Source organism: Xiphophorus maculatus, chromosome 12 (assembly GCF_002775205.1).
Source record: "Xiphophorus maculatus strain JP 163 A chromosome 12, X_maculatus-5.0-male, whole genome shotgun sequence".
Taxonomy (NCBI): domain Eukaryota; kingdom Metazoa; phylum Chordata; class Actinopteri; order Cyprinodontiformes; family Poeciliidae; genus Xiphophorus; species Xiphophorus maculatus.
The window spans coordinates 26,594,890-26,621,061 of record NC_036454.1 but is presented as its reverse complement, the minus strand read 5'-3'; the positions used below and the strand labels follow the sequence as shown (position 1 = coordinate 26,621,061).

The window sequence follows — 26,172 nt, the reverse complement described above, 5'->3', positions numbered from 1 at the left end:
GCCGGCCACACTTCTCACTCATATGTTTCCTTGTAAAAATTATTTGACACTCATGCATTCTTTTTATTTACTTCACTGATTTGTGTCGGTTAATCACACAAAAACCCAACAAAATGCAGACAAAATTGTTTGTAATGTGTCAAAATCTGGGAATGTTGAGGTAGAATGAAGACTCTAGCAAGCCGGTGTGTCGTTGTTTCATAATATTCTGTTATGTGTACAGCTGCAGGCATGGACATTTCCCTGGCAGATAAAGTGAAGAAAGCTCCAAAGAGAAGACGTGTGGTGGAGGACAGCGGCGAGACGGCCAAGCGTCGCTCGGCACGTGTTCGAAACACAAAATGCAAGAAGGAAGAGAAGATAGATTTCCAGGAGCTACTTTTTAAATACTTACCTTCCAGGTAGGTTGAGCTAAAACGTCAAGACCGAAATATATAAAAAAATCTAAATTATTTAGTGACATTATTTTCTGATCTCTTCCAGGCTCAAGAAGTTTGATCCCGACAATGACGACGAGAGCCTGGGGAATCTTGAGACGCAGTGTGACGGGAAGGATGACGTTCAGCCTGTTCACGGAAGCTGCTTACCAGCCGACTCCGTTGAACTCATGGAGTCTGGTACATTATCTATGTACATCTTTAAAGTGGAGGCAGTCTCTGCATCGAAACCCATTGATAAGTGAAACAGCTTTTTGTTTCTCTTTGTCAGAGCAACAAGATGTTCACAACTTCTTGCTCAATAATTTGAGCAACGGTGGGATCCTGGATCTGATGATGCGCTACCTGAAAGCGGTTGGTCAGAAGTTCATGGAGGAGTGGCCACGGGGGCTGACCGCTGTGGTGCTGGAGGTTTATCAGACCTGGAGGAAACACAGTATGGGCCTCCCCAACCCTCTTCTTCGGGACTGCAGCAACCAGCACATCCAGGTAAACCAAATAAATAAACAAAGCAACCTTTAAAAACAAAGACTTGTTAAATTTCTATCTCGACCAAAACTATCAAGGTGGCACAAACTTCAGGTATCAGTTACTGAGAGCTTTTCCATGCGGTCTTGCAACAAGATGGTTAATGTTTAGCAAAATTAGCGATGGGCCAAATCATCAAATAAGGAATATATACAGCAAAATTACAATTATGATTGCTTCTGTCAAAACAGCCCTCAATAAAGAATCTGAAATGGAGATTTTGAGCTGATTTTTATATATTTGTGAAATGTGTCAAGTACATCTCGTATGTGTTATTTAAGTCAGGAGTTCTGCTGGGATGTGAACTGATAACCCAAATTCAATAATTTCCAGATCTAATGACTCAAACTCAAAATGTTTTTTCCTTTAGCGGTCAATGAATGCATCGTACGTAGGCAATATCAGGTTGTGCTGATGATACTCTTCAGTGTGGATGTTGTTACAGTGGGAAAACAACTCAGAGTACCTATTTTCAGTATCGGTGAAGTCAGAGAGAGAGCAATAGCTGTTCAGAGCTAAACAGAGCCATTTTCTATGGAGCGGTTTGGTTGGTAATTCAGTGGTCTGGTTACTCTTTCACACCTTTCTTTTGTTCTTTCAATAGATATTCTTTTTTGTTCTGTACAGGAAATGTTGACAATGAGCTTGGCCTGTATGGAGTTGCAGCTGGAGCAATGGTTGCACAACAAAGGGAAGATTGGTAAGCTGGTGATTTCACTCACTTGGTGTCAGATGGTTGGTTTTTTTTAATGATAGAATTTGCTGAAAAATCCCAAAACAAGTTGACAAATTATGTTTAACTTGCTTAGGAGTGGGACTAAAATTAAAATGATAACGTTCTTAAAGTCTCAAATGTAGCTTACTGAAGTTTGCAGACACACTGTAATTGATGTTCTTTTCGATTGTTGGTAAATCTAAATGTGTTTTTGTATATTTGGTATTATGGGTGTAACAATTAACACATGTATCAGAACGTTTCAGAAGAGACCTTTCGGATTGGCCCCCATGTGTACCAAATGAATACAATGTTGTTTTTAAGGTTGAACACATGCTGTTTAAGTGTGGAGCTAAGTGCACAGATACGGTTTGTGGTGCAACTTGTAAAACGCAACAACAAAACAAAACAGTGTCAATGTAGAAAGAAATGAGGCCTAAACCAAAGGTTTGTCAGCATTATTCAACAAATAACTTAATTATTCACCAGAAGGAACTTCAACCCCAAATGTAAGTAACGCTGGTACTGGAGGAAAGCTTAGCTAAGGTCTAAATCATTCAACCAAATCATTAAGTGCTGCACCGTAGCAGACATGTTGGCTAGATTTTCTGACAGCCGAACTTTTACGGTGCATTTAGGGACTCCTGTACACAGGATTGTCTACATATTGAAACGACTCCAAAGTGATGGGAACATGTTTTATTCTGAAATATCAGTACAATCTTATTTAGAAATTCCTAAGCAACAACCTTCATAATTTTCTGGAGGTTTTATTGTGATGTAATTTATCCAAGGTCTTGGATTTACCTGATTACCCTTTATTAATTGAAAACAATCAAACCTTTAAATTTCTAAGACATCATAGGCTCAGACTATTTTAAAGTAGTAGAGTAAAATTTGTTTTTCATGATCGAAGTGTAACAAAAAATATTCTGAACTGTTCCTTTAAAACATACTGAAACAAGTGAACCTTTACCCTCCCACTAGCTATTCTTTATGTTTGGTTTTCAGTCATGTTGTTCTGTCTTGGCCAGTTATTCCGAGAAGAAATTGCGGCGGTCCCAGCAGTGAGACGGCCGACTCCGAGTTTCCCGGGCAACACTTCCATGGCGACTTGTTAATCCTGGCCCTCGGCTCGTCCCAAAGAGATCTGTTTGGGAGCATCTGGTTGGATGTCATGGTGCGGGTCTACTGGTTGAAAGCACGATTCTTGGCCCTGCAGGTAAAATCTAAGTTTCCTGGTTTTGTCTTTTTTACTTTTCTCGCCAGAGCTGATATGTAATGCTGAATTTCTTTTTGTCTTCTTAACAGGGAGATATGGATTTGGCCCTCGAGAGCTATGATGTTTGTATAGGGCTGTTGCAGAGCAAACCAAAAACCGCTGGTGGAAAACATTACACAATCAACCTGCCAAACCTACGTGTAGATGCAGCCATATCTGTGGAGGAGGTTGGTAAACACTGAAAACAAATGGTTTCAAATCATCGATATGGCATTTCACAAAACCTTCATGGATTCAATAGATACAATGTTGCAAAGTTCTTATGAGGACTTCCTGCTCTGAATGTTGTTTTTTTTTCTTCTTTTTTTCTGATCCCATGTACAGATTGACAAGAGGCTGAAGTCGCTGGAGCGGTGTCAGTCTTTAGAGGAGATCCAGCGTCTCTTTGAGTCGGCAGACTTTGAGTCTGTTGTGCGCCTGCTGCAGCCCACTCTTAATTATGAGAACAGGAGCAAATCTCTGGAGTTTGTGAGCTCGACGCCGGAGCGTCCCGCCCAGCTGATGCTACTGCAGGTTGGAAGTGCTACAAAGCTCTTTACTCATCACAGGAACTGGGGGTTTAGTTACCACATAACATCGCAGCAGATTATTTATGAGTGGACCTCAAATGTATGGAGAAATATATATATTCTAGACTTCATTCTAGGAGTGCAGAGATAAATTGGTCCCACTTTCCTTAATTTTTTGGAGAGCGGTCGATACTTACACGAGAAACCAATCTTTTCAACTGATCTCATCTACTTAAGCAAAGGTCTGAATATCAGCCAGTCTCCCTTCTCTCTGTTGTGAGAGAGGGCTGACTGACAGACCTGCCCACAAGGGCATGTCTACACACAATAGTCACTCCTCTGTTGCCAACTTAGTAACTTTGTCGCTATATTTACCTCATTTTCATACAAAAAACTCAGCAGATCAGGCTTTTTAAAGATCGCGACAGGCCAGAAAACTGCAATGAGTTCATTCCTACTGGATCCTTTCCCCCCTTTGTCCGAAGAGTGTATCTGTCCATCCATCCATTTATGCAGTCAGTTTATTCATCCACCTATCAATTTATCCATCTTGCAGTCAATTTATTCTCCCTTCCCTTCTATCCAGCCTATGAATAAGAAAGAACACTATAAATTAACTGAAGTTTTACATTTAATTTAGATTAGCTCTAGAAATAGCTAATCTCTAGAAATATAAACAAGAAAAAATGCAGCTGAACTTGCATCTGAACTGCCTGCAGCTGTTACTTTGTTGTCCTTACAATTGACATACTTGGAAAAAATCCAACATGCCTATCTAGATGAACTTTTAAAGTATTAGAAAAGCTGGTATTTCATATCATATTGTGCTTGAATTTTGGTAAACTCTTTGACATTTTCCTGCTTCTCCACCAGAACTCCCTGCTGAAGCTGCAGGACTACCGGCAGTGCTTGGAGTGCAGCGAGCTGGCTTTGAACGAAGCCCTGCAGCAGCTCAACTCTGCTCCAGGCGGTTCTGCTCCGAGCAAGGAAGAGTGGGTCAGCACCATCAGAAAGCTGCTGGATGGCGTTGAAACATGCTTCACAAAAGAACCGGAGCTTCTGAGCAAAATCCCTCACTTCTCAAGCATGGCCCGACTGGCAAACAATCTGATTCAGGTTTGAAAGCCGTGAAAGGAATAATGCATTAAAACTGAGTGACCTCAATAACTAAGTTTGTATTGCTTTATTCTGTTGCATGTTTTTCTTTTTGTCTTCCTCCAGCTGATTGATCTTAGCATGAGTACTTCAGATGATCCAAAGGAACCCTATTTCTTCTCAGTTCTGCCTTGGATTATCTTGTGTCGGATTATCAAACATGAGGAGGCTGCTTTTGACTGCATGCTTCGGCAGCATATATCTTTAGATGACGACGAAGGTGTGTTAAGTCATTGATTTCCCTCACTGTCTTTGTTTTATTCTTTTATTATTAACGCTGCGACGCCTGATTTTCAGATGAACCAGAAACTCCCCTGCTTCCCTCGTCTCTGATGCTTTTGAGTACTGCTCACGAGTATCTGGGTCGTCGGTCCTTATGCTGCAGCTCAGATGGAGCCCTCCTAAAGTTCTTTGTAAGATTCTACAAGGCCCTGACTTGGCAAGCATTCGCAGAGAATTGAGAAAGTATCGATACTCTATGAACATTTGAATGTTATCAATCTCCAATCACAAATTAGCGTGTATTTTAAAAGTTCTTTGATTACATTTGAAACTTGGAGAAACCTTGTTTTTAGTCCTTTCTTGTTTGCAAAGAGGTCCAAGCTCATTCAGATGGGAGCTTCAGTTTTTCAGTCTTAACGCAGATTCATTGGATTTTGTTTTATAACCTAACTGTGCTTTGAATTTCAGGATTTAATTTAGAGGTGTTCCAGCAAAGGGAGCTGAAAAAAAATATATAATGTTTTTTTTTTTTAGATTTTTAACTCACAAATAAATTGTTCATTTTTTGTGAATAAATGAGAATAAATGTCTGTTATTTTGCAACTTATTTGTTGCAGATTAGGGTACTGGAGAAAGAATTTGCTGTTTCTAGCAACAATGACTCCTTTCCCTATAAGGAAGAGCTGGAAATGGCCTTGGAGCAATGCTTTTTCTGCTTGTACGCATATCCCAGTAAGAAGAGCAAGGCGCGCTACCTTGAGGACCACTCATCTCCACAGGTCAGGCCTGTAATTTCTACCTATTATAATTGTCTTTGCAGAATGAGAAATAAACTAGTGTCTTATTTCAATATTTATGTGCAAGTTTGCTCATCAGAGTTCCACAAACTAAAAGTCTGCAGCAGCAACAACAAATGTAGCTGAGCCGTTAGGAAGATAATGGGCAAATGGTGATGAAGAGGCGGTGCAATAGTGAAGAGGTGGCTCAAGGCTTTTGACTAATTGCTATTTCTCAGTTGTATTGCCAAACTTATGTAAGCGCAGGGCATGAAAAGGAACAGACTGCCAATGACGCAAACGAGCGCCCTCAATGAACCTCTCGATGCTGAAACGGTCAGATATATCCATTAACATTGTTTGCTGCTGAGCCACACAAAACAGGTGTCACTGAAGTAAATTGAGGCCTTGAAGCGGCATTGTAAGAGGACTATTTTTCTCTGCTGAATGAGACATGACAAAATATTTGCAAAATTCTATTTTTTTTATTTTTTTTGTCACTTGATGAGCAGGCAGTTCAGGCTTCATTGTGCCTAGTAGTTTATTTGCAACGAATTTATCTTATTTTTAATCTATAACTGCTATAAGAACTAAAGAAATTATGACACCAACAGTCTTTTGTGTTTGTGTGTAGCCCCTGAAACAATGCATCATTAGGAATACGGTTTATCCGATTACATACTTCAGCTTTGATTTTAGGAAATCTGCGATTGGCAGACGTTTACATGTGATCTTATCTGCTTTTATCTACCTTCATAAATGTCTAAAAATCATCCACTTATTCCTTTTGCTCTGTCTTGAGAGATGATTATGTCTGCACATGCTCAGTCAGCAACAGTCACGCCACTGTTGTCAACTCAGCAACTTTGCTGCTATATTTAGCAACTTTTTGGACAAAAGAATCGTCCAAAATCGGAATTGGCAGGTCAGACTTTTTAGAGAATAGTAATTGGCCAGAAAATATGAAAATGAAATAATATAGATATTACCCTGTTCGGTTGCTAACATCCATCCATATGTTTTCATCTCTCTGTCAATTCACCTGTTTATGTGTTGCATGCATCTGTCCACCTTTTTATCTAACAGTATAAAATGAACTGGCAGAAAACAAATGTGGAAAAGTATGAATTTATGACAGAATCAAAGTGGAAGAACCCAGGTATTTGCAGTTCTTGCATCCAGCCACAAGTGGGAGTCGGTGCATTTAATTTGTAAGCCCTCCGAGTAACTATGTACCATACCACAGTTGTAGAGAAGATTTGTCCACTGATCTGTTGCTAATCGCTTGACCCTGGAGCTGGTTTTGTGTGTTTTTTTGTTTTTTTTTTCTACAGGTTGAGCTTCAGTGGAGCGACGCTCTCTTCATGTTCCAGTATTTCAAACCAAAGTCGCTGCCTGAGTTCGACAGCTATAAGACCAGCACAGTGTCTGCAGAGCTGGCCAATCTGCTGAGGAGATTTGCAAGCATAGCTCCCCCAAGCGAAACACCCACCTTCACCATGGATGAAGTTGCAGCCTACATCGAGGACATGACAGAAAAGGTCAGTTTGGGTGGGTTACACCGAACGTAAGGGGAAGGTACGAGTCATTTAAGTCTTCATTTGCTCTTTCAGGTCCCATCCCTTCCAGCAGGCAGCCCTCCTGCTCCGCCAATCATCAATGAGATCTACTACCTGTTGGCCGACTATCACTTCAAGAACAAAGAGCAGTCCAAAGCGATCAAGTTCTATATGCATGACATTTGCGTTTGTCCCAACAGGTACAGCATTTCTTCACATCTTCAGTAGTTAGATCCATCTTCAAAATATCTTTCTCTGCTGTTCAGGCTCAACATAATCTTCTCAGTTACATCTAGCACAGTGGTGCCCAAAGTCGGTCCTGGAGGGCTGGCATCCTGCATGTTTCAGTTCTCTCCCTGATTTAAAGCCCCTGGATCCAATGATGGCTCATTAGAAGACCTAAGACGAACATTGAACACTGGCCTAAGACGAAAAGGTTGTTACTGCCACCAGGGAGAGAACTAAAACGTGCAGGATGCCGGCCCTCCAGGACCGACTTTGGGCACCTTCAAAGAAATGTTTTTAGAAGTGGCTTTAACAACAAAACCGTCTTCACCTTGTAGATTTGATTCCTGGGCAGGCATGGCTTTAGCCCGAGCCAGCCGGATCCAAGAGAAGCTCAATTCAAACGAGCTGAAAAGCGACGTTCCCATATGGAAGCACTCCCAGGCAGTGCTGAACTGCTTCAAGCGGGCCCTGGAGATAGACAGCTCCAACCTGTCCCTGTGGATCGAGTACGGCACCATCTCCTACGCGCTACACTCTTTTGCTTCTCGGCAGCTCAAACAGTGGCGAAACGAGCTCCCTCCAGACGTTGTTAAACAGGTGAGGACTAGACGGTTTATAATGCAGTCCCTCTAGGATGTTGCCATGTTTCGATTCGCTCATCAGTCGCAATTTTGTGGTGGTTGAAATTTTCGCAACTTTTCTGCAAATTTGATCAACCAGCTTAATGCTTTTTGTATTTCCTTCTTTTCTCGCCAATCACTGCAACTCGGCTGAATTTTGACCAATCCCGTTAACCTCCTTCTAATTTCACTTCTTGTTTCACAACATCTCTTGAAAAGTGAAATTGCAAGATAAAAGCAAACTAATATTTGAGGGGTTTTTTCTTGGCGGGGGGCGGGGGGGGAACTTTTGACAAGTTTTGTAGGATTTGCTTCCACGGTGTAAACAGTTGAATGTTATTTTCACTTTAAATATAAAATTTCTCAAAATGCTGTCTTTTTCTTTTTTTTCTTTTTGGAACAATTATGTCCAGCAATTTTAACTTTTTGTAAGACCGTGTTATAACAAATAAAGTAAAAAAATTCTCAACCCTAATTACAACGTTTTGAAAAAATTGTCACAAAAATGGTAATCTTAGCCCACAACAATTACAAAAAAGCAACACCCTGGAGGAACTGATCACTTTTTCCATGACAGTTTGCTTTGTTGCCCGATGTTTAGTGTCATCAGTTGCATTGTGCCACTTTTGTATTTTTTTTTCCCCCCTCACAGTAGATCTTATTGATATGCCGCCTTGAGAGAAAACCCCAAGTGTTTGTTTATGTTTGTTTTTTATTTCAGATGGAGGAAAGAAGAGACTCAATGCTGGAGACAGCTTTTCAGTGTTTCCAGGGGGCCTCCCGCTGTGAGGGCGACAGCGATGAAGAGGAGTGGCTCATCCACTACATGCTGGGGAAGATAGCCGAGAAGCGCAGGAAGCCCCCCGATGAATACCTGCAGCTTTACAAGAAGGTAAACCTGCTCATCATTCTTCTAGCGCTGACAATACTGTAGAAATAAAAGTTTTAAGGATCAACTTTGTGATCAACTGGAAATCAAATCTGTACTCTATGGGGTTTTTTTGTGTTTTCTTTTACCCACTTTTTGATTACTGGAATGAGCTGGTTACTCTGTTGTTTTCTGGGTTTACAGGCGGCTCAGTATCTACATGAAGAAGCTGCTCGGTACCCGAGGAAAATTCATTACCACAATCCTCCTGACCTGGCTATGGAGGCCCTGGAAGTAAGCAAAGTTCGGCTTGTTGCTCAGAATGTGTCCAGAGACGTTCCTTCTGTACATTTTTATTATATACAATAACAGTTTCTGAAAGAATGTGTTTGGAGCTATTAGCTGTATTTTTACAGCATTAAATTTCTGCGTTCTGTCTTTTTTTCTAGTTGCATTTCCGCTTGAGTGCATCCATACTTAAATTGCTACAAGCTACCGAGTCAGAGCTGGATCACGAGTTTTTATTTAACTTACTAGTGGAAGCAGCGACCGGGCCGTTTGCAAAGGGGGAAGAGAAGAGCATGCCAAGCTTGCCGAGGTCCAATGAAAAGTAAGCTTCGCTATTTATCCATCAAAACAACAGCTGATCTCACAGTGTGTGACTTTTTTTTTCCTTTTTTCCCATTTATCTCCAGAGAGAAACCCCCTACGATGCTGGAAGAAGAATTTAACTGTTCCTCTGTTTGCATGGGGAACGTGCTCAGCTCCTCCCTCCCCTCTGCCGTCACCCCAGGTGTGACATCCCCTCCTTACGTGGCCACGCCATTTGACCACGATTACGCCAAACGCAAAACACTCCGAAGGCAGCAGTGGCAGCAGCAACGGCATGAGGAGCAGCAGGCTGATGGTACAGTCCCAGTCCTAGACAGTGCTTCTGGGGTTGGGCTCTTTGCCGTTTCCGCACTGGGACAGAGAAAGGCCAACTGGGGAGCAGCGCTCAGATTGCTAATCACCATTCTCAATGGCTTTGTTTTCAGTCACTATGGTCCCCATGCACTGGGTAATTGGGATGTGGTGAAATGGGCAATATGGCTACTGATTATTTGGCTAATATGCTTTGCATGGGAACAAAAAAAAAAGGCTGACGTCTTGGTTGGTATGTGCTGAGAGCATTTGGGCTTTTGTGTTTGCATATTTGTGAGCATGTGGGGATGTAACACGAGTCTCTTGTTGCTTCTTATTCTCTATACAATCGCCTTGCCTCTCACTGAGAATTGAAATGTTTCTCTCAAAGCATCTTAAGCTTTTTGTGTCACATTTGCACATGTTTGGTGTTGTTTCGGCATCCATCGGCTGCTGTTGTTTGGCAACACACAAGAAAAAGCTGCAGACTTGCTGTGACCCTTATTATAGATCATGTTTAACTCATTTGCCTAAATATTGCACTATTTATCAGGCTAAATATATAGCCTGATAAATATATATATATATATATATATTTATCAGGCTATATATATGTATATAGCCTGATATATAAATATATCAGGCTATATACACAATTTTGAACACAATTTTAATCAGCCTTCTTTGGGAAAAAAGAGATTCTTAAATCTCCTTTATTTAGTTTTGTGTTCAATGTTGAAAAATCTTTGTAGAAATTGACTACAGAACCATTCAATAAATTATATTATTATTGAAAAGTTTATTTCAGGAACTTTATCACTAAGCGAAACACATAGATTAATTACACACAGATGGATGTTTGAAAGCATTATTTGTGTTATGATGATTTTCTGTTTACGTTAATGAAAATATAACATTTAACATGAGAATAATACATCAGACCATTAAAAAACTTTTTACAGAAATGTAGCCTTTATGAAAAGTATGCTTAAAGGCTGCCAACTCTCAAAAGGTATTTTTTGTCTGAAAAATTAACCTCATTGGAACTTCATATTCTAATTGATTGATTGTGACTGTAATTCCCAATGTTTCCTGTTTTTATGAAATATAATGTAAAAAAAATTATAAGAGTAGGCTTATAAATATTTTTTTCTTAGCCTTGCTGCTATCACTTATAATTGATAGCAGCAAGGCTTTTAAGGAACAGAAGCAATATCACAATGCATGTAGGAGATACCAGACATTTTATAAGTGTTTTTTTTTTTTTTTCTTAATCCAAAACTATTACAATTTCCACATTTGAAACTATGCTCAAGATTATATAGTATCAATTGGTAGTGTCTCTATTGCTAAAAAACTTTGTGTTTACATGTTTGAAAATTTAGATCCTTACGTCAACTCTGACCCTTCCAAAAGGCTCCCAACATATCAAATCCCAACATATTTCATCACAGACAGGAGTTGAAAGCCGTTGTCTTGTCAGCCTTCCTGTTATTTGATGAAAACTCTAAACTCTCTTTTTCCCTCTTTGGCTGCCTGGATCAATTCCAGGAATGTCACAAGAGTAGAAAACATGGTTTCGTTTAAAATGGCTCCCTATATTTTTGTTCTTTAACTTTACTTTAAGCACTAAAAATATCCACCTCTGAGTCAATTTCACTCAGTAATTACATCCACTCCAAAGATTGTTGCTGTGAAATTTTTTTTGTAAAATTACCTTTACTTGTTCATTAGACAAAAATGTGCTCCAAGCAAAACAATACTATTAGTACGGTTTATTTTATTTGAGTATATTTTGTATTTTTATTTGTGCTTGGAACTGTTGTAAAGTTCATTTGAGCTTCAGAAATGTATTCAAGAAGAAAAAAATCTTTTTCAGAATAATAATTAAAAAATATATATATAAGCATTTACTTTTAAATTAAATATACACGAAAGTTATTTTCAGGATATGAAATTGCACAAAATATTGAAAGATTAAAGCTCGCATTCGGAAAAAAGCAGCAGCCATTCTCCATTTGATAAAAAAAAAAAAAGTGCATCTACTCACTCAACCCATTCATGTAAGTTCAACTTAAACGCTCAAATAATGGAGCCATATTGCCCACGTTGCCAGTTTTGTCACCCTTTCCAGACTCCTTCCTACCTATTTACCCACCTACCTACCTGCCTGCTACCTCTTTGCCTGCTTGCTTTTACCACCTGCTTTGCCATTTATGTGCATGTAGTTCTAATGGGGTGATTGTTTTTAGCAGCCGGACGAGTTCAGTCCACGAATCACAGTCCACCAAACTGTCTGGTGTCGTATAATCACATTTCATCGGGAGTGCGGTGTGTGGGTTAATTACACAGAAAACAAAAATATGAGATATTCCAACATCTTACATGGCTCATGTTTGCTCTCTTACTAATTGGGTACAGTTTCTAATTATGGCCAATTAGTGTGAAAATGTCAAGTTGGAAAGAACGTGGCTTCCATTTATTGGCTGGAATTAGAAAATACCTCTCCATGCACATTGCTACGGGTAGGTGTCCAACCTTTGACTTGATTCCTGCTGAAAGTGCACTGAGGTGAATGTAGAACCTGATTCAGACATGCTATTTTCAAGTCAGAACCAACAAAAAAAAAATTATTTTGGAGGCTGTAGCCTCTGATTTATTTCTCTCCATTTAGAGATATGCATAAAGCAGCAACCTTTCAATGTTTAGCTATATGCATGCAGTGCCTTGTGGACATTTTCATAGTAGTGGTAAGCATTTATCGTATCATTTTATCAATTATCGTGATAATGTATTGTCTTGATAATGTCCAATTAATGTTTAAAATCCCCAAAATTGACCATATTGTTGGGATTGTTAGTTTTACAATTTTCTCCACTGTTTGTTTGATGAAAGTGACAATGAATATCAATACATGTCGAAATATATTTAAGTGCAGTTATTGTGTGCAGCTTTCTGATTCAAATCACACTTGAGCATTGGCGGTACTAAAGTTTAAGATTAGCGCAACTGACTTTTTAGTTATCGATGCCCACTCCTGCTGAAAATAAATTAAGCACATATTTACAATTTAGGTGACGCCTTAAAATAATTGGTTGCGCTGAATTTAATTTAAGGTTATCTGAGTAAAAGGGGGGAGGATAAAAATGCACAACTTAATTTTCATGTATCATATAACACTCCCCCATAAAATTAAGGTTTGTGCTTGACAAGTTGGGAGGGGCGGGGGTTTAAGTGGCATGAATACAGATATTACTATAATACAGGCACTGTGTTTTTGGTCTCATTTCAAATGAGGATATGCTTGTCTGAATCAGGTTCTGCATATTTGAGGGGATTTTTTTTCTCTTTTCTCCAATCATTTAAGGCTATTGCTGATTTTTTTAATTATTTTTTTAAGTCAATTTAGAGCTGCAAAAGTGCTTTCTCACTATTATTTTTTTTCAAACCAGCTTCCTCATATCTTCAACAGCCTCACCAGGGTTTGACCATGAATACTGCCTGCCCAGGTCTGCAATATGGCTGGCTTCCTTCAATGGTACTCTCCTTTCAAACACCAAAATAAAAGTGCTTTCTAGTAGCAAGCATTGAATACACAACTTTTCAGTTAACACAGACCTTTACAGTACCACAGTAACTTTGCTATTGACTCATGACTGTAAATCTTTTTAAAAAGTCCCCTGTGTGCATTTTTATTTTTATTTTTTGAGTAGCAAAGGTCTCTTGTTTCCTAATTAACAGTTTCCTGTCAAGGATTTTTTTGTTGAGGCTGCAGAACATGGTAATTAAGAGGAATGCTGGCATTTTGTTTTTGAACCTTTACAAAAACAAACCATCTCTCTTAACAATATGTCATTAGTTATGAACTAATATAGATCTGTGACTCAGAAGTTATTTCAGTTGAGTGATTATATAATTTTCTCTCCTCTTTGTAGAGCAGGTAGTGTTTGGTATTTAGAGATAGCAACTACCATGAAAAAGGTGGTACACATGTCATTCATGAAATTTTAAACAGCATAATCATTTTGTTCACATTTTTTCATTTGTGAAGGCAATCCCAGATTCTTTAATCCGAGGCCAGGCAGCCGACAGAGTAACCCGTGTTTTTGTTTGTTCACTCAGAGCGAAGCCAGGACAGCGAGGTGGTGCTGCTTTCTGATTCCAACTCCACTCAGGATGCCTTCACAGATCCCGCCAGTTCCCAGGACACCAGTCACAGACCCGCCTCGGTCAAAGCCAGTCCGTCGTCGTCTGAGAGCACGACCCCCGTGAAGGATGGCCAGCCCGCCTCTGAGGACACAGGTAGTCGAGACTAGGTTTAGAAACGTGATCAGATTTGTGTGTCTTGTTAACGCTATCCATAACTTTAGCTCTTCTTACTTGATTTAAGAAGGGTAAAATAATACCCTGAAATCACCAATCCTATATTCCTTCGCAAAGATTTTAAATTCAGCCACTGTTCTCCTTTGCTCTCAGAGCTGACTGACCGACTCGTCCTCCACGTCACATCTGCAGTTAAAAATTTGTTGCTATATTTAGCAACTTTTTAGACTAAAAAAATGAGTATCGGCCAAAATCAGAATTGGTAAGGTCAGGCTTTTTAAAGATCGGTGATCGGCCAGAAAACTGCAATCGGTGCACCCATACTTTGTATTTTTGGCCGTAGGATACAATTTTTACACTTGTTAAACAGTTTACAGCTTAGAGTCACAAAGGGACAGCAGGCAACCCTGTAACCAAAGAGCCAAGACTAGAGGTGTCCCGATACAACCTTTTCACTGCCAATACACTGATATTGCAGCTTGGAGTATTGGCCTATACCTATATTGACCCGATGCGATATTAGCAGGAATCATACATATTCTTATTGCTTATTTTGTAGTGTGGAATGTTAGAAAATGGTTGATCATGTTATCTTACTCACTCAGAGAACAATAGTGAACAACAACCAGCATGAGATCAACTGACCCATTTATTATTAACCAAAGGGTCTGTGTGTGGGATACAAGCGCTGCTTGGATAGAAATGCTGTAGAGTACTAAATTCTTTAGCTTAGTGCTTCCATTGGAGATTTTAGTTCCGGCCTGATATCCGATATAATCAGATACTCGTTTTTTTGTCTGATATCAAAACCATTTTCCGATACAGATATCTGATTAGGTTAGATATCTCTATCGGATATCAGACATCCCTTACCTAAGACTGGAACAAATGTGTTAAAAGAGGTTTTATGCCAACGTATTAACAAGATGAAATAAGGCAAATAAAAATGTTTTAACGGGCTTAATTTGTAACAGTTAAATTGCATAATTAGGCTTAAATATTTGAAGCTGAAGTACCTCCTCAGAAATGTCTCCAGTGAATCTAAGCCTAATTAATGTATGAATAATGATGTGCAGTAGTTCACTTGACAGAATGGAGATGCAAGCCCGTCAATCTCCTGTTTGTTGCAGGACATTATTTGTAAATTATCTTTGCCCTGCCCATACAGTAGGCAACTCAAGCCAATTTGGGGAAAAAACAAGCTTTCAAATGCATATGAAATTTAACATATATCTTTATTTTACTTCTGTCTTTAGTTTTACATAGAGACCAAACGGTCATCCAGATAGAAGAGAAAGTTATTCAGGAGAAAATTGTCGGCATGGTGGTGGAAATCCCCGAGGGACTGGCCCCTAAGCTCCCTGCAGACCCCTGTCCTCTTCCTCTCATCACCGTGGCCACGCCGCCGAAGCCAGCAGCCCCCCAGCAGGGCGCCGGCCAGACCCCGGCCAGCGAGGGCAAGAAGAAGCCCGAGCCCCCCGCTGAGGTGATCGAAGTGCCCAAAGCTTTGCCAGCAGAACGAGCCGAGCAGAGACGAATGCTGGTGGAGATGTGTGTCCGCGTTCTGGTTCTCTGCCTCAGCCGCTTCCCTCAGCACTACAAGTCTCTCTACCGCCTGGCCTACTTCTACACCAACAGCAAGACTCATCAGGTCGGTTTACTATTACACCTCTCTGCTGCGTCCCTGCAAGTATTAAGGGTAAATATTTGGGGACAAACACGCTAAGATGTGTTGCGAATTTATTGTTACACTGAGCAGGACTGGTCATTTTATTTATTTCTTTGTTTTATTGGACCTGTGAGCACTGCAGTGATGCACTGACTTTGTTGGCTGTAAGCCTCTGTGGGCAGAGGTGTGGGTGGTTGTGCAGTCCTCCATCAGCCAATTTGGCATAGGAAGACTGCATTGAGCTTTACTGTGATAGCAACCTTCTGTCAGCACCGTGTTCAGTATATTGCAGCTCCAGCTAGGCATGTCGCAATAAATCAATTAATCGAAATAAATTGAAACGAGGGCTCGATCATTTCAATTTGTGTGTTTCTCTCGTGTCTCTCTCACACAGACAGGATGACAAAAGGTTTCAGTCTGGTGGACTGGTCTCAACTAGCCCTCTCTTTTTAAGGACAGTTGTGTTTATAGAGACTTCTGTAACCATTTTATTTGCTATGTTGCTTGTTTTGCTTATTTGGATATTTAAAATGTCTTCCAGTTCCACTGTGAAATGTTTGCTAGAAATTACAGTTTATTGATCTTTGAGAAGGTGTACTTGCATTATTATGCCATGACATTACTTGAAAAGCATCATCATTAATCACAATAACTTACCATCCAGCGAAATGTATCGTGACAGGCGTAGCTCCGGCTCATAAGAACAAGTTTGACCGTGTTTCACAGTCGGCTCGTTTGACCTTTCTGCTTCTGTGGCCTCCGGTGTTGCTGTTCAATAATTACAATTATCTTCATTTTGTGCTGCAAAAGGAAGTTTGATAAATTTGTGTTTTCTAAGCTGAAAGGGAAAGGTTTATAGTTTATGTAATTTGTTGTCACACTTCCTTTTGGTTTTTCTTTTTTACAGTCAGTGGAGTTTTCAGCAGTTTGGATGAAAGCGAATGTACCCTGGCAGGGACTTGATGACAGCCATTTGATGTGTGGCTGTTTACACAGGTTGCCTTAGCCGCCCTCACAGCTCCGACACGTCCAGCGTTAAAAGCCTCTTTGCCACTTGCGCTCTCAGAAACTCTTCTGCTCACATTGACTGGCCGTTTTTAAATCCTCATGCGGAAAAACGGCAGCGAGGGGAGTCTTTGGATTTCTGTGCCGTAGCGTTCGGGGGACGGGGGGGAAGATAGCACCAAGTGGCTTTGGGTCGCTATCTTTTCAACCACGTCTCTCGTATCCACACTAATTTGTGAGTCACAGTGCTGCGAAGAGGTCTGCGTTTTCCTGATTGCAAATGAGCAGTCCTCTCCTCTTCTCATTTAGATTTATTGGGTATTCATTTTTTGTGTTTGTGTCTTTTGGTGTGTGTGCGTGTCTGTGTGTGTGTGTTTATTCAAAGTATACATGCAAATAGATGTCTCTTTTTTTTCTTTCATTTATTTTCCATCACAGAACCTACAGTGGGCCAGAGATGTGTTGCTAGGAAGCAGTGTCCCATGGCAACAGCTGAAGCACATGCCAGCACAAGGACTTTTCTGTGAAAGAAACAAGACAAACCTGTTCAACGTAAGTCTCGTGTATGGCTTATTTGAAGTCATTTCAGGTCACTACACTTTGTTTTTACATTTGAGCCTTAATACAGTTCAACACTTCAGGAGTTGAAAATCCTAATTTACAAGTATGAAAAGCTGATATTAATGCTGGAGTAGGGAGTTCTGAAAAAAACATGGACTTAGCCTGAAAATTTGAGCAAACACGCCGTACAGGTCCCTTCCTCGTGCTCTCTTCTCCCTCCACAGCGAAGCCTGGCGAGAACGCTATGAATTAATTTTCCTGTAAAGCTGTTTCTCCTCTATTAGCACAGCTGTAGCACAACGACAGACTTGAACAACACTGCTTGCTGTACAGGAGAGAGGTGTGAGCATTGCATTCAAGAGCGTGATTGACGGTGCTAAGAGATCTCTCTTGGCTCTGATTAGTTATTTCTAAACAATGAAGGTGTGTTTCTGCAAATGGCAGTAGGACAACTGGGAGCATCCAGAGGAACTTCATTTTTATAACAACATTCATGAAACATGCCTTAAAAGAAATTTGATTGCATAATTCAACACCTTGAAATTGGGCCTTTGTCTCTTTAAGAACCTTCTGCTCTTTCTGACACTTCCCCTTCAGCACGTCAGCACTGAATCGCCTCTCTTTCAAGTCTTTATTATTCATTATTTATTATGGTTCTTACCAGCGTTGCATTAAGAAGTAGCTCGTATAATGAGCCCAGCTGATGTGCAGTTCCACCAGGTGTTTGCTAATTGCTGCTGGCCAGTCTGAAGGAGCTGAGTGGGGGAGGAGTGCTCTGTAATTCTGAAGCTCGGCTTGGAAACTGCATCTCGAAGGTGGCGCTCAGTTCCACCACTTGTTTTGCGCAGGTAAATGGTTGCCATGGGAGATTAAAGGAGTTTTGCATGCATGAAAGTATTAAAAGCAAAACTCCAGGTATGTTTTTGATGAGAAAATAAAATAACACGATGTGAAAACTGCCCTTTTAAATCAACTTTAATCCATAGAAGCAGTATGATGCAAACGTCTAGCTGTTGTAGATGGCTAGCTTGTGGGATGCTTTAAAAAAACTCTACAGGTGATGAACCAAGGTTCTGTGATGTCTTGTGTCAAGGTTTTTATTTGTCTACCAAGGCTATTGCTTGTTTTCTTCCGCAGTGCAACGTGTGTGTGAGATCAGTTGTTAACTATGTTATCCTTAGAGATGTGGTTGTCATTTGTTTTCTGCCCAGGTTATTTAACCCACTTCTGTGTCTCTTAACTGCTGGGATAAATGCCAGCTCTCAAACGGCCATCTGAGTCTTTCACCACCAGAAAGATTCCCAAACAGTTGACTCGTTTGTTTTTGTTGGACTTTCATTTCAGTGAGAGGGAAAACGTTCTGGGGGTTTCCCTTCGATCAGCCGTCACATACAGCCGACTGACAGCTCAGCCCAACCAGTAGGGAGATGAGGTTGTTTCTTCATGCTAAATGGGACTAAAAATATTTGTGCACAGTCTCTGACAGAGAATAAAAAAATAGTTTGAACCATTACAGATTTTAACCACTATATTCTAAAATGGCGCCTCTCATGGTGGCAGTATGTTAGAATAGCTTTGTTTTGCATTAACTCTGATTTGCTCTTTTTGTAGACTTTTGTTGGCTCTGGTGCCCTTTATTTAAAAGTAGTCCGACAGGAAAGAGGGTAATGACAGAGGGGGCAGACATGCGGCAAATGTCACCAGGCCGGGAATCGAACCTGCGACTACCGCCACGAGGACTAAGGCCTCAATATGTGGGTCGTGCTTTGCCTCTGCGCCACCACAGCAACCCCAGCCATAATTTTTTTGGTTGAGTTTGTTGCATGTTTGGACAATTAATCCCTCAGGTTTTGGACGTTGTGCATCTTTATAGATTGGTCCTTTTACTTGTTTGACTTCTGGACAGTTGCTATAATGTCTAACTATGGCAACATAGTATTGTTTTTACTACTGCAAGCAGGTGGTTAGCAGCTATAAACCTCAAACAATACCTAAACTATGACCCCAAATCCCAGAGGACTTGAGGAGGCTTCATGGATCCAGAGCAGAAGCAAAGAGCAGAGAGAGGAGGAGGAACTTCAAACCCTCTTGTCCATCAATCGTAACGCAACATCTCTTTAAGGAGGGGCGGCACAAGAAGTTGAGGTGGATTAGCAGAGTTTACCAACAGCTGACGATGTCATCCAGGACATTTTGCTGTGACATATTGTCTCTATAAATTTGTTGTTGGCATGCCATGGCTGTTATAAGATCAACAGTCTTTAGTCAGAGGTTTCTTTTTCAGATTTGTTGCATAACTGACTGCCACTGGAGATCCCTCCTGCCCACAGCACCATCATCCACGATGCCTCTTTGATATGAGTTGCGACATTTAATTTCCCTTCCAAATAAATAAATGTTGAGTTTAATTGAATGATGGAAAATGTATTGCTTGAAAGTCTGCAGAACTCTAATATATCTTCACACCGGAACCTGACCTCTTCTTTTTCTTGTTAGAGTTGAATTCAACCATGCAACCTACTAGAGTTGTATTTTCCCCTCACATATGATCCCCCTGAGGTAATCCCCCCCTCCCAAAGGATTAGTGGAAACAGACACTTCTTTATTTGTTGTAACACAATAGGAGATTGTTGAAATATCTGCCTCTCAGAATAACAAAAGCAATGTCGAGTCACTAGAGCTGCAGTTTAAATTATTAAATCATTGTTCTGCATGTCAGTATATGTACGTTTTTCTCTTGACATTGACACTTGACATGCATTTTTCATCTGTTCCTTGTGTTAACCATCAGAGCCTAAAGACCTCATTCAGTCACTCTCTTCGGTAGCGAACATTCGGTTTGACGTAGTTGAATCTTTGGGCTGTTGAGCGAAGTGTTGATTTCGTGGAAAGCTCCTGGTAACAGACTGTGGATTTGATGTGGGCCGGGTCTGAGCTGGAGGAGAACTCTGCCATGCTCTGGCTCCCACTGGGTTCTCACGGAGCCCCTTCTGGATGCAAACCTGCCACCGTGGCTCACCAACTGTTTGAGCTTTACCGTCCTCTTTGAACCAAACCCACTGTCCCAGCCATATTAACATTTAACTGGGATCCAACACACACATTTTCCTTTGTTCTAATATCTAGTAGATATTACAGAATCAGAGTTTCTGTAAAATTAATTTCCTGTTGTTTCTACACATGAAAACAGGACTAAAACCAAACAAAGTAAATCATAATGGCAAATACCTATTGAAAATAATACTTGTTATTTCTGTTGACAAATAAAATTAGCTAATGATTTTACTAGTCAGATCAATCAATTAGATCGGATTATAATCAAATATAACTGTAGTCGTGTAAAATGGCACTAGAAGTTCTAAATTATTTTCCATTCTGGGATAAATATTTCCTTGAGATTTAAGCAACATAAAGTCTTCTATGATTTTTGGGTTTTTTTAAGTGGCAGGAAATGTAGTGTACTGGAATTGACAACTAAAGTAAAAATACATTTTAAAAGTTAGAAGATTGACTGAAACTAAATCAAATGTGTGAACAAAATCCCAAATCAGATTTATTTTTTCTTCTTTCTTTCCTTTTTTTTTATGCAACCCGTGTCCAACTATTTTAGGGCTGATCTCTTCACCCAAAGAAAAAAAATCTGATCTGCGCCGCTTCCTTATGTAGTAGTAAGTTGGATATGTATTTGATAGTTTTCAAAGCGCCGGCAGTCCGATCAGTCATGTTGCATCTTATGTCATCGACGTGAGACATGCATCATAATTCTGTGCCAGCAGAAGCCAGACGCGATAAGTTAGGACGTCAACAAAGGCTGACAATTTTAATTATAAACTTATGAAAAAATTCTGTCAGCAAAGCGCATCACGTCACAATCCCACCACTCCCGACTGTGACTGCACATCCAAACAGACGTTTCTACAGAAGTTTCAGTCAATTCTCCAACAAAGGACATTGCTATTATTTGTATTGCTTTATTAGCTTCTCTCTTCTCATGATCTTGAGACAATACTGTCGGCTCCCGTTGCTGAATAACTTTAAAATCGATCCATAGACGGCTCCGTCCATTATTACTCCCGTATGTGGCCAGTCTATGTGACATCTACATTCTTCTTCTACGCATATGGGTCGCCTTGGGGTCATAATCCATTCACATGGATCTGATTGCGGTCAGATCATTCAGTAGCATGAACGACTTCCCAAAAAAGAAAAAAACAAAACACTGTTTTGGAAATAAGAAATCCAAACTAGACGACCAATAAAGGTGATTCTACAAAGTGTGGAATCACTTTTTGTATTTGTATTTCTTAAAACAAATAGAAAAACCATGATATAGGTCATTTTGATGAGTAGGATCTTGCCGTAACCCGGCTAAAGAGACTCTTAGAACTCCTCACAAGAGGGTGAAAGCTGCATTGTGTGAAATACCATCACACATTGTGTCATCAGACTCAAAATACTGTGGCTGCAAAAATGCAAAAGACTCTCTTTGATGTGGTTTGTTTGTCCCCTTTGGGCTACGATACTGATATGGTGTCACAGTGAGAACGAAGCCTCAATCCACTAACAGGTCACTTTTGAACATCAGAAGCTCTTGAATGGTAACAAAAACAATCTATTTCTTATTTTCACGGGATTTACTCTGCCTATAGATTACTCTCAAAATTCCTCACCGTAGCTTTACTTCTACATCCCCAAATGTAGGTTACGGTGCCCCACATTGGCCTCATGGTTTGGCTGAGTTACACTTACTGGGGCCTCCATAAAGTAACCTACATACTGCTGTAACAAAATGAGCCAAACGTGGCTGTGTTGCATTATTTATAAAGGATTTCTAGAACTAGCCCAGGTTTATCTAGCCAATAAACATGTGGGTGCTAGTCAAACATATGCTTGACTAAAAAACGTAATGCTGCCTCATATAAAGGTGTGGTAATGTCAATATTGTGATATCTGAAGCCTTTGGTTTCTATTTCTGTACATTTACACGAGCAGGTTTTTTTATTATTATTATTTATTTTGCCTTTCACCCTTAACAAATGTTTGTTTTGGGAGTTGAATTGTGCAGAGTAAATGACGCATAAAATGTGCAACAGGTTTTGAAATAATATTACTTTCTTTTATTTTCTTAAAAAAAGAAAATGGGGAATTTTGACAAGATTGTATAGAGGGTTTCCACATCCTTAAAAGTCTTAAATTCATCATTCAGAAATTAAGACCCGAAAATGTCTTAAATTCTTTTTTTTCTTCTTCTTTTTTCCCACAAATGAAGGTGGACTTAAATCAATCGGGTATTAAATTTTGTTGTGGCATGAATATTTAGCCTCATATGTTTTTTTTTGTTTGTTTACTTTCTGGCCAGACTTTGTGTCAGGCAAAAGTTATCTTGACATCTTGATTACAGTCTGTGACTTGAGCCGATTGAGCTCAAGTCACAGACTGTGGATTTGATGTGGGCCGGGTCAGAGCTGGAGAAGAACTCTGTAGCTCTGACCCGCAGAGTCAGAGCTGCAGATACACCCTTGCTAGCTAGCTGTTTTTGCTTCTATTATGAGTAATTAGAAATTTTCCGCTGCCTGCAGCCACAAACAAACCCCAAACATTTCAGTTTTTGCCAATCTTGATTGTAATACAGCAAAACCTCCAAACCACCCTCTGTATTTTATAGTTTTTTCTGTCTTAAATTTCATTCAAGGTGGCATTACAAAGGTCTTTAAAAGTCTTAAATTTGACTTGCTAAAACCTACAGTTACTCTATTCACTTGTAGTGCTGAGTTTATTTACAGATTAAAAAAAAAAAAAAGCATCAAAGATACTATTTTTATAATGTAATCCCGAGACTCTTTTTGTATTATAGTTATTCCCAGAAAGGGATGAGGCTTACTGGATATGATGCGTGACTCTCAAGCCGTTTACGACTGTATTGGAGTCGTCCGTGTTCTTTCACTTCTACCTCGTGCTTCCTTCCCGCACACCACGCACATACTTGCATCTTGCTTCTTATATATTCTTCCTCCCACCGGTGTTCATGCTGAGAAAATGGATGTCCGTTTTTTTTTCTTTCTTTTTCTTTGATCAGAATGAGCCTTTTTAGACAATTTACCTGTGTCTAGCAAGGCCCCCCCGAGTCTTGTTACATTAGCTGAACCCACTCCTCAGGAGGGGGAACAGTTACTCTTGCATTACTCGCTGCGGTTTGACGTGTGACTCAAACATTTGTGTGTGTGTTCAGCTGTGCAATGTTCTGTAGGAGGAGCCTTACTAAGGAGAACATTGTTTTGGTTTGATTTTTTTTTAAAGAGAAGAGTAATGGTTCAGTGAGTCTATGTTGTGGAAGTTGATATTTGGATTTGCATGTTAGAGGGTTTTTCCTGGCTGCCGGCATGCATTCCTTTGCCGCCGTTTTACTCCGTTTAGCTGGTGGAGACTTGTTCTTTCACTGACACAACAGGAAGCAGGAAAAACAAGGTGTGTTTACCCCGTGTGTGTGCGTAGGCGTGTGTGTGTTGGCCAGCTGGAGAGGCACGAACACAGTTAAGAGGAAAAGGTGAGGGCTGCTGTCCTGCCCAGCTACTGCCGCTAAATGGAGGGTTTAATTTTCAGAACATTTTGATTGTAATGTTTGTTTTTTCCTCTTGTTGTACTGATTAAGCAGCTCAGAATATATTTTCCTTTAGGTCTGCTCATGTTCTTTTCCTGTTGCTCAGTCTACAGGTTGATCACGCTCTCAACCCCACCCCTAGTTTGTTTTTTCCCCTCCACTCCTCTCTTTCGTTCTTTCTCCTCATTACTCTCTCTTTCTGTCACTCCCCTGTTGGCGTGTACGTGTGTGTGTGTGTGTGTGTGTGTGTGCCCATGATGTGGGTGTACACTAATGGGAGGGCTTTTCTCCTCCAGGCTCCGATTGGCTGGCAAAGCCCACAGTGATTGGCCCTTCTGCTCTATATAGTGGGAGAGAAAGAAATGGAAGGGGAGGGGGAGGAGGAGGAGAGAACTCCAGCAAGCTGGGGTCAGGGTAGAGCGCAGCTAAAGTGCGTGGGCGTTTTTGTTTTGAGATGGCAGGGTTTGAAATCAGGAGAGGATCGAGTCAGCTCGTCTGTCAGCGGCATCCCGAGCTCATTGCCCCTGACTCCGCTGCTGTTTCTCGTCTTGCCAAGGCAGCTGCCATTCTCTTTTTCTCTTCCTCTTCTGCCATGTGCAGCTGTGCTTCCCTCCTTTTCTTCTCCTCCTCCTCGGCGGCTCCCGCCACCCCAGCACCCGAACGCAACCCGCCACTTGCTCTTAGAGCTTGAGCCTCTTGGGTTTTTTTTTGTTGTTTTGTTTTGTTTTGTTTTTTTTCTCAGCGTGGAGGCGCTGCCAGGGCTGCTGGTGCTAGTAGGAAACTCTCCAAAAGAGTACTAGCACAAGCGCTTTCTTTGGTGATGGTGAGTTGCTTTTTCTTGTGACTTGCGCAATATAATTCCTGTTTCTAAGCATGCAGAGCTGCTGAAGAACAGGTTTGTTTGTTGTTGTTTTTTCTATCTGGAGGAACTGGGAATCTTGCTGTGCTTTAAAGTTGCAACTCTAAACAGCTTTTGTGAAATTCTCGTGACTGACTGAGCTGCAGTTGTTGGCTGCCATGTAGGTGACTGTTCTGCTCCAAGGCGAATGTACTGAACAGTTTGTGCAACTTTCTCTCTGCTCGTCTTTGGGCTTCTCCTGTCATCAGCGGCGTGTTAAAACACGATCAGAACAAGTAGATTGGGTCAGTTGGGTTCTGGATGTGGCTCCAGATGTTTGGTGGTTTAAGGCTTGCAAATGACGAAGTATAACTTTTATGTTGTTCATCTTCAAGGGAAAAAAATATATATATGTGATGGTTGCATTTAGTTGAAGTGTTTGTGATGAATTATTTTTGCCAGATACATAAACGTAAAAGATGTGTCAGAGTTTTGCTGCCAGTTTTTCATTTCTCAGTTTTTGTGGAGGTTTGACCTGCTGATAGAGATTGGAGTCTAAACAGTTTTCTTTATAAGAACATCTAAAAACAGTGTTGTTGGGTGTTTTTTTCATTCCCTTTCTTCCACAAACAATCATTAATTTATTCAAATTCACAGCAGATGCAACATCACACCCCGTGTGAGAAAGCATATTTTAAAAAAACCATCTCTAGCATCTTAGCTGTTAGCACAGTTAGCGCTGACAGAGTGGCTTGCATTAGTAAAACATCAACCTCTGTGGCTATTGACTAGAGAGTAGAGATGCGTGATATCAGAATTATATTAATAAAATTGCAGTTATGATGCTAATTATAATTAATGCCCTTTACACAATTAGGAGCAGCTGAACTTCATTCAACCGCCCAACTATATTATTGCTGTGAAGTGTAAACTTGTGATAACTTCAAAGATAATGTACTGCCAAAAATCTCTTTGGGTTTATTTGCACACACTGTCATTGCAATAACAATTGAGATTTATTATCTTATTCGGCTCTAGTACGGATGTAGATTCTTATCAGATTTCTAAATTCAACATGACTCTTTACAGATCGAAAGACTAAAAGTGAGCAATTAGCTGCATTAGCCTACTTGCTATCCACTTAGTCTTGCTCTCTATTAACATGGAGTCAGCGTGTCTTGACATGTTGCGGGAAATACTTTTCTTTTTTACTAAGCTCCTTACATCTTACTGCCAGTGAAAGTGAAAAATTACTTCATTCATCAGTAACAAGTTCCACACCAAAGTGTGCAGCTTTTACAAATTGACAATTCCCTAACTGAAAATCGATTTGATGTTTTCTCGTTGGCTAACATCATAGCACGTTCGCGTTTAAA

General features: G+C 40.3%; 1 protein-coding gene across 4 annotated transcripts in view; it reads left to right on the top strand.

Annotated features, from left to right (window-relative positions):
* Positions 1-26,172, top strand: part of cabin1 (calcineurin binding protein 1) — a 66,981-nt gene that overhangs the window by 7,883 nt on the left and 32,926 nt on the right. For 2 of the 4 annotated variants that reach the window (XM_023344000.1, XM_023343999.1), the window contains exons 10-31: positions 224-401; positions 484-617; positions 709-926; positions 1,593-1,665; positions 2,715-2,902; positions 2,992-3,129; positions 3,287-3,475; positions 4,345-4,587; positions 4,693-4,846; positions 4,924-5,039; positions 5,466-5,627; positions 6,959-7,165; positions 7,238-7,383; positions 7,747-8,008; positions 8,753-8,923; positions 9,104-9,193; positions 9,349-9,509; positions 9,595-9,806; positions 13,275-13,340; positions 13,925-14,104; positions 15,382-15,776; positions 17,238-17,351. In XM_023344000.1, coding sequence (XP_023199768.1) covers positions 224-401; positions 484-617; positions 709-926; positions 1,593-1,665; positions 2,715-2,902; positions 2,992-3,129; positions 3,287-3,475; positions 4,345-4,587; positions 4,693-4,846; positions 4,924-5,039; positions 5,466-5,627; positions 6,959-7,165; positions 7,238-7,383; positions 7,747-8,008; positions 8,753-8,923; positions 9,104-9,193; positions 9,349-9,509; positions 9,595-9,806; positions 13,275-13,340; positions 13,925-14,104; positions 15,382-15,776; positions 17,238-17,351 — 3,797 coding nt within the window. The remainder of the gene's footprint in view (positions 1-223; positions 402-483; positions 618-708; positions 927-1,592; positions 1,666-2,714; positions 2,903-2,991; positions 3,130-3,286; positions 3,476-4,344; positions 4,588-4,692; positions 4,847-4,923; positions 5,040-5,465; positions 5,628-6,958; positions 7,166-7,237; positions 7,384-7,746; positions 8,009-8,752; positions 8,924-9,103; positions 9,194-9,348; positions 9,510-9,594; positions 9,807-13,274; positions 13,341-13,924; positions 14,105-15,381; positions 15,777-17,237; positions 17,352-26,172) is intronic. The other 2 variants (XM_023344002.1, XM_023344001.1) reach the window with 2 other exon arrangements.